Source organism: Gymnoscopelus microlampas (genome assembly GCF_963454915.1).
Source record: "Gymnoscopelus microlampas genome assembly, chromosome: 17".
Taxonomy (NCBI): Eukaryota; Metazoa; Chordata; class Actinopteri; order Myctophiformes; family Myctophidae; genus Gymnoscopelus; species Gymnoscopelus microlampas.
Genome location: NC_139954.1, coordinates 12951378 through 12959747, shown reverse-complemented (window position 1 = coordinate 12959747; position 8370 = coordinate 12951378). Strand labels below are relative to the sequence as shown.

General features: G+C 42.3%; 1 protein-coding gene across 1 annotated transcript; it reads left to right on the top strand.

Annotated features, from left to right (window-relative positions):
* Positions 1-231: 231 nt before the first annotated feature.
* On the top strand, positions 232-2748 carry LOC311064299 (gap junction gamma-1 protein-like; the record flags this gene model as incomplete). Its single annotated transcript, XM_084084133.1, has 2 exons — positions 232-1255; positions 2693-2748. 2 exons carry the CDS (start codon positions 232-234, stop codon positions 2746-2748), a joined length of 1080 nt encoding a protein of 359 aa, XP_083940259.1.
* Positions 2749-8370: the final 5622 nt, after the last annotated feature.

Sequence of the window (8370 nt, the reverse complement as noted above, 5' to 3'; positions counted from 1 at the left end):
TTTACTTTCCCTTTTACAAGCACGGAATCTCCGTTGTCATGACAACCATGTAGACACCCTAGCGGCACAACGTCCATTGTTGATATCATCAAGACTGATGAATCAGACTGACGTCACTTGATGACACGCACTCCGCTTTAACCTAAAAGGGGGCACACAGCGATGAACCATCAGTTTATCTTATCTAAACACAACTGATACTTAAGCTTCCTCTTGTGAGCCCACAAAGTTATGAGTTGGAGTTTCCTAACGACTCTTCTAGGAGAGATATCCAACCACTCCACCTTCATTGGCAAGGTCTGGCTTGCTGTCCTCATCGGCTTACGCATCGTGGTGATCGCCGTCGTTGGCGAGCCGATCTATTCAGATGAACAGACTGAATTTAAATGCGACTCGATGCGCGTCGGTTGTGAAAACGGATGCTACAGTGCCCATGTACCATTCTCACCCATCCGCTTCTGGGCGATGCAGGTGATTGTTATCACCACGCCCACCCTCATGTACCTGGTCTATGCCATGCATAAGTTAGCCCACGTGGAGGGCGCTAAGGACCAAGCGTGGGACAAGACGAAGATGCGCATAGTGAGAGGTGGCCCCAACCGCTGCTACGAGGACAACGGCCACTCCATCATCACGGAGGAGATCCACCCCGAGAGGAAGAAGGAGGTACCGGAGAACCAGTGCAAGCATGATGGACGGCGACGCATCAAGGACGACGGCCTCATGAAGGTGTACGTGGTCCAGCTGCTTGTGCGGGGCGTCTTGGAGGCCTTCTTCCTGTACGTCCAGTACATGGTGTATGGGCTCGAGATGGTACGGGCGTTCGACTGCACCACGGACCTAGCATGCAAGGATGAAAGGGATCCGGATCCAAAAGTGACAAGGTGCTTTGTCTCACGCGCCAACGAGAAGACCATCTTCCTGCACATCATGTACGGCGTCAGCGGCCTTTGCCTTCTCTTTACGACCCTGGAGATAATATATTTGGGCTTTGGTGCCCTCCGCGACTGCTGTTGCACGCCGCGTCACACAGCTGCCCACTCGGTCCGGTGGCCTCCCTCCCCACAGTGTTACCTCCACACCGTGATGGAGATTGAAGATGAAGAACGTGGAGGGTGCCGGCCCGTTTCACAGCAGCAGCCGCAGTCCAACGGCATCGCTGTCCATCAGAACCGACTGGACTTTGAACAGGAGAAGCAGAGCAGCCGCAGTTCTGCCTCTCCTGTACGAAGTTCGGTCGGCACATTTGAGAAAGGTAGCAGAGTGGTTTCTACTCTTCATACTGACGCTTTCTTATAACCTTCTCATAAACTTGTTTGAATGTACAAATAAATGGAACCTAATGGACCCTTACCGGTTCCAGTAGCCTACACCCAAACCCAGGTTGAGAAACCACTGGTTGGTTTCCTCCATCTCATTATAATAAGTCATACCAATATACTGCACAGTTGCAAAAAATATTATTGTATTGGATATTATTGTTATATTGTATTGTTTATGTTGATAAAACTTGTTATTCATTAAAGATTGTTCCTTTAATTAAAAAAAATACTAATTCTTTATTCAAATGAAATAGCTCCTGTAAAGGACCATATCTTCACCTAGTGGATATTGCAATTACAAGTGGCTCTCCAGCTTTTAGGAGTGTCAGTGTAAATGTGTCCTCTTCAGAGCCATAGCATAGGTGAAACATCATATCAGGGACATACATGAGCATTTATGGATGCTAACCTATTTGTTGTCCTGCTCAGACTCAATGCAGTTGTATTATAGTGCTATTTGATTATTAGACCATACATTGCCTTGAGTGCTTCTAGCATGATGTCATCATTTGTATCCTGAATCATACCGACAATGCCATGTGTTCATTCTGTGTAGAAACTCAACTTAAGTTAAATAAAAAATAATGCATATTATATATATTCAAATTATTTGTATGGTTTTATAAATAAACACATTTTCACTAACTGCTGTAATGTGTCATTTTATCTCCATCATGTACAGTGTGTGTCATCATGGCCTTGCTTGTCAAAACCAGAGTAGTAATAATGTATATTATGTAAAAACCTGGTATTCATAGCAAAAGACCACTAACATAGCATTTAGATACATTCTGTTTCCAGATTGGTTTTAATTACATTTTCTATTAATTTGTAGACGGTCGTGGGAATTATTGTGCCTTTATCACATGCATGGTGTATTGTTTATTTGGATCCCCATTAGCTATACCTTCACAGCAGCTACTCCTCCTGAGGTCCACACAGAAATAAATTACATTATATAACATGAAAACATATTACATGACAGTATAAGAGAACAGTTAAAAACTTAAAATACAACCGAATGTTAAAAAAATAATCAATCTCAATTATATGGTGTAGTAAATCATTACATAAATATAAAATCTTAATGATACCTCAACAACCATAGTTACGATTTCAGGTTTACAAATATATACGCCCAAGATACATCAAACAATGTGCAGTATAGCTGTAATCAAAAAGCAGATTCCATGAGGTATTTATTTAATTAATTTTTATCTGATTTACTTGTTGCCTGTATGAGTTGTGATGGAAGACTATTCAGCTCTTGCATTGCTCTATACATTACTGTGTGTTGCATTGAATTGTTTTTTGAGATGGGAAGCATAAAGAGACCTTGTGACGAATGTCTGGTGTTGTGTGTTCATCAGAGCTAAAAGTCAACCGGCCTTACAGGACACCCCAGGACCCACAACAATTCTTCTGACAAAAGACAGCAGGGAGATATGAAGTCTGTCCTCCACCAAAGGCCATCCCAAAGTGCCATGCATTCTATCGGTATTTGTTCTTTTTGTACAGCTCTATTTTGGACCAATTGCAATGTTACTAAATCCTTTTTGGCAGCACTAGACCAAACCATTGGACAATAATCCAAATGAGTGAGGGTTAATGTTTACGCAATTTGGGGAATGCGTTGTTGTGGTAGGCTATATATTTGGTAGATTGTATTTAATGTCCATAGCTTTATTTTGTAGTTGTTGTAGTAGGCAGAGACAAACTTCAAGTCCTTTTACAATATTTAATTATGTGGCAGCACAACAACAGACACGTTTCGGCCTGAGCCTTCCAAAGTGCTGAGGAATATAATGCATATTAGGCCTACAACACAGCCTCGCTATGAATCTTTTGTTGGATGCTTCCATGTTCAGACCACAGAGTCCAGTGCAAATCACATCTCCTATAATAAGTCATCCAGTTATCACATTAAGTGACCATAAATCAGCTATTGAGTTTCACTGGGAATGACATCAATTGGGATTCCATTGAATACTTTATTAACAGTTTGCAAATAGTACAGTGGTACAATGTTACAATGATTGTTAAAAGGATAACACAAAAAAGCCCTAGGGGCTTGTTTCCATCGTGGTCCTGTGTATACAATTCATCAATAATTCCAAGCTAATAGAAACAACAGCCTTTCACTTCCTCTAAAGTTAACATGCTGAAATAATTATTATTATGCTCTCTGCTCTTCTAGTGAACAGCAATTCACTCGCTCATCACAACCTCCAAGTTGACAAGATGATGTGCAGTTGTGCACCCTGTGTGGTTTGATGGTGAACTGCGCCATCTCGTGGCAAAATAAAGCAACTGCAGTGCCATACAACGATTCCATCTGGTTGTTAAATAGGGAATAGGCTGGATGCTAGTTCTTTCAATGCAATAACCAAGATGGTGCATCGGGCAGGATGCAAAGAATGGATGAGGAGACATGACTTGGTTTTGTATCTGTATTAGTCCAGTACTTCACAGTATTATTTACAGCAGTTCTGTAACAACACATAGAATACATATATAATTATTAATGAGGCATTGTCATATATAAACAATTAGCATAACAATCCAAAATATACCACTGTAATCACAAATGAGTATCCAAACATCTTTACAATGGTAACAATCACCCATAAAGGCTCAATGTTAATATTAAGACATCTCCAGACATTAGCAGTGTTTCTTTTCAGCTTGAACAGAAGCTTATAACTGACATCCAATGTCATTCACTTTCCAGTCATGACCCCTGGTGGCCGAATAAGGGGACAGCAGAGAATGACGTTCACCAAATAAATACAACATTGAATGAATACTAGTACGCTCCAACAAGTTTGGTCACTTCAGGCACCATAAACGGCGATACAGTACTTCTCCATAGTACTTCTCTTGTCACAAAGAAATGGTTAGCTAAACATCTTGGTAACTCCTCCAGCCACATATGAACATGACGTTAGGTATGTTTTCTTACATCTTCTTACACAACGATGTGCATTACGAGGCATGAACAACACACAGCAATACAATAACCCCGCATGCACTTACTTGTTATCATGAAATCATAAAGCTTGTGAAGATATACTGGACGTCAGACATTAATAAACTGAGAGGTAGTACTCGGATAGTTTCAACTTAAAACTAGGCTTGTCGTACAACGGCTGGCAGACACGCCTACCTTTCTTCCCGGGGGCTGAATCACGTAAACGTGACTACGTCACTACCTGTTACTATGGTAACCTGAGCATTTAAAGGTACATACACCGATTATGTCCTGGCCTTTTAAACACTGGTAATATTAATGATTTAATAATTATAATAATTATTAATTAATTATAATTAATCTATCAGAGGTGAAAAATACACAATTTTTCACCTCTGACTTTGAAATAGACACGTTTGCAACATATGTATCATTGCGCACACTTCACTTCAAAGTAAAACCAAGTGCTGTCTGTCCCTCTAAAAATAGTATCCACTGTGGATTGACTGTTCATATTTACAGACATTACTGGGGATAGATTGTGTTCTTTTTCACTTCCACTTAGACTAGGAATACCTGTACATGTCTACACATTTTATCTTCTTTTAAGCATTTGTACTCTTTTTAAGTATTTTTACTGATTTTTTGTGTTTGTGTTTAATTAGTGTACCTGGTTGCATCTTTGTGTTTCAATCAGCTGCAGCTGTTGTTGCCATGCTCATACATATTGACATACATACAGACATAGCCACACGCACGGCCACTTGATGGAGTGGCTGGCACCACCCAAAAAGTTGGTCTAGATTCAATTTAGCAGCATTTGAGATAGGGCTTAAAGGGCAAGAACACTTTGGTAGAGGTTTGGGTTGTGTAACTAATTACCTTGTCATGATGTAAACAAAGCTGATTCAGACAATATAGAACAAGGAAGTTGTGTGGGTCTAATAGGTGGTTGCTAGGGTACAATCTGTGGTTGCTGGGTCTGATATGTCATTGCTAGGGTGAAACAGGTGGTTGCTATTGCAAAACAGTGGTTGGTAGGGTCTAATAGGCGGTTACAGTGCCTGTCAGAGTGCCCGTTGTACCCATCTGTCTGTGTCCCTTTTGTGCACATATATGGAGATCTCTGTATCTGTCAGTCCTTGTCCCTTTTATGCCCATATATGGAGATTCCTGATGTCATCAGTATTTCATCTGGCTGTACTCCAGCCCTAAATGGCATTTTCCCATTCAAACTAATGGATTTGTTGATGTTCGGTCTCCATGGTTACTCAATATGTATGACCGAGTCCAGGTTGTTATGGTAACCATTTTTTGTTAGTGAAACCATGGTAGCCATAACAACCTGGAGTCGGTCAGACATATTGATTAACCATGGCGACCTAACATCAACAAACACAATCTGACATCATAGGATGAGGAGAGCATTCCCTTCACAGTATATAAAGGTTAGCAGTCAAATCGAGACGCCATATAGTCAGTGTGAAGAAATGGACTCTGCCTGCATCCTGTCTGAGGAGAGGTTCCTGTGTTCTATCTGCCTGGATGTGTTCACTGATCCAATCACTACTCCATGTGGACACAACAACTGCAAAACCTGTATCACATATTACTGGGATACTTATGATGTGTGTCAGTGTCCACTATGTAAAGAAACCTTCTATAAGAGACCAAAACTGTCTGTTAATAGAGTATTGGCTGAGATGGCTGAGATGGCTGATCAATTCAGGAAGACACAGCAGCAACCTCCTGCTGAACCAGGTGAAGTCCCCTGCGGCGTCTGTACTCCGATCAAGCTCACGGCCCTGAAGTCCTGCCAAGTGTGTCAGATCTCCTACTGCGAGACTCACCTGCAGCTTCATCAGAGACTCAGCAGCTTTAAAACCACACCAACTAATTGACCTAAAGAACCTGGAAAACATGTGTCAGAAACATGGGAGAGCTCTGGAGCTGTTCTGTAAGACTGACCACATGTGTGTTTGTCAGTTCTGCACTGAGTCAGACCACGACTTGCATCAAATCACCTGATTCGGATGCTATCAATGCATTGAATGGGACATTATCACCTTTTATTAGACCATTGAATGGGTGAAGTAGGCGACCTACTTACCTACCCGCGATTTATCAGACCATTCATTGGGTGTTATCAAGACATACTGACCTACCAACGGAGATGACTTAAATAGTTCCGTTTCGGTTTTGGTTGTTTTGGTTTCGGACCATGACGGAGGCGCGCAGCTCAGGACGGCAACTCGGTCGCTTTAGCTCCCTCGGTGGTCCTTCGCGGGGCTCCAGCTCGCCTGAGCCTACTCAGCGCCGTTGGAGTTATGTACCGATAGGCACATAATCGTAAATATTGTAGTGGGGACTGCTCCGCCTCCAAAGTAGGTCAGTAGCTCCTGATTACGCCCAATGAATGGTCTGACAAATCGCGGGTAGGTCCGTGTATCGCCTACTCGTCACCTACTCGCCCCATTCAATGGTCTGATAAAACGTGATAATCTCCCATTCAATGAATTGATAGCATTCGAAGCCGGTGATCAAATCGTATCTCTGGAAGAAGAATGTGAAGGAAAGAAGGCTGAGCTGAGAAAGACATAGGTTGAAGTTCAGCAGATGATCGAGGAGAAACAACTGAAGATTCAGGAGGTCAAACATTCGGTGGAGCTCAGCAAGAAAGATGAAGACAGAGAGATAGCAGACAGTATGCAGGCCTTCACTGCTCTGACTGTGAGTACAACTGTGGCTCAGCAGCTGGAGAAGACACTCAGTCAAGAGATGAAGAAGATGTATGACACGGAGCTTAGGAGGATCCATCAACATGCAGTGGATGTAACTCTGGACCCTGATACGGCGCATCCCGATCTCACCCTATCTGAGGATGGAAAACAAGTGATTACTGGAGGCATATGGAATAATCTCCCAGACTACAAAGAGAGATTCTCTACATGTCTCTGTATTTTAGGAAACCAAAGCTGCTCAGGAAGGTTTTACTATGAGGTTCAGGTTAAAGGGAAGTCTGACTGGGAATTAGGAGTGTCCAGAGAGTCCATCAACAGGAAGTGAGAAATCACACTGAGCCCCTATAATGGTTTCTGGAGTATATATATGTTGAATGGAAATGAGTACTGGGCTGCTGCTAGCCCTCCTGACCTCCTCCCTGTAAGAGAGGAGGTCCAGAAAGTGGGAGTGTTTGTGGATTATGAAGAGGGTCTGGTCTCCTTCTATGATGTAGAGGCCAGAGTTCATCTCTACTCTTTCACTGGCTGCGCCTTCACTGACAAACTCTATCCATACTTCAGTCCATGTCTGAATGAAGGTACAAACTCTGCTCCTCTGATCATCTCTCCTGTCAATCCTGCTATTCAGGAGGAGGTAAAACACTCAGTAGAGCTCAGCGAGAAAGACACAGATAACAAAGAGATCGCAGACACATGCGTGCAGGTCATCACTGCTCTGAGGAGCTGTATTGAAAACCATAAAACAGCAGAGAAACAGGCTGAAGGCTTCATTAAAGAGCTGGAAAATGAAATCACTGAGTTAAAGAAGAGAAGCTCTCAGCTAAAGCAGCTCTCACACACTGAAGACCACCTCCACCTCCTCCAGAACTTCACATCCATCAGCACCCCTCCACCAACCAAAGACTGGACAAAGGCCCTGTATATGCACCAACTAGTAGTTTAGTTAGTAGTATTGTTTATAGATAACCACCTGAATTGACAGTATGTGCCAGCGCAGGAAAGCCAAGCCAAGGGTAATAATGGGGGCTGGTACAGATCCCACTGGACATCGGGCTAGGTGTAGAGCACATTGTTTGAACCTAGTTGTATCCCATACCTGAATGTGCTTACATTTCTCCTGACAGGATGAAATTGGTAATCCACCTGAAAATGTTTTTTCTGTTTATTAAAAGGGTCCCTGTCTATTGGCTAATAGGCCTTATATGCCTTAATACATTATACTCGCCCTCTATAACTAAAATGTTAAATGTAATTCATTAATTTAAAATATCTTATATATTTTAGAAATAGTTCATCTTTAACTCAGTAGGGACAACTCCAGTCGCAAGTTAATGAT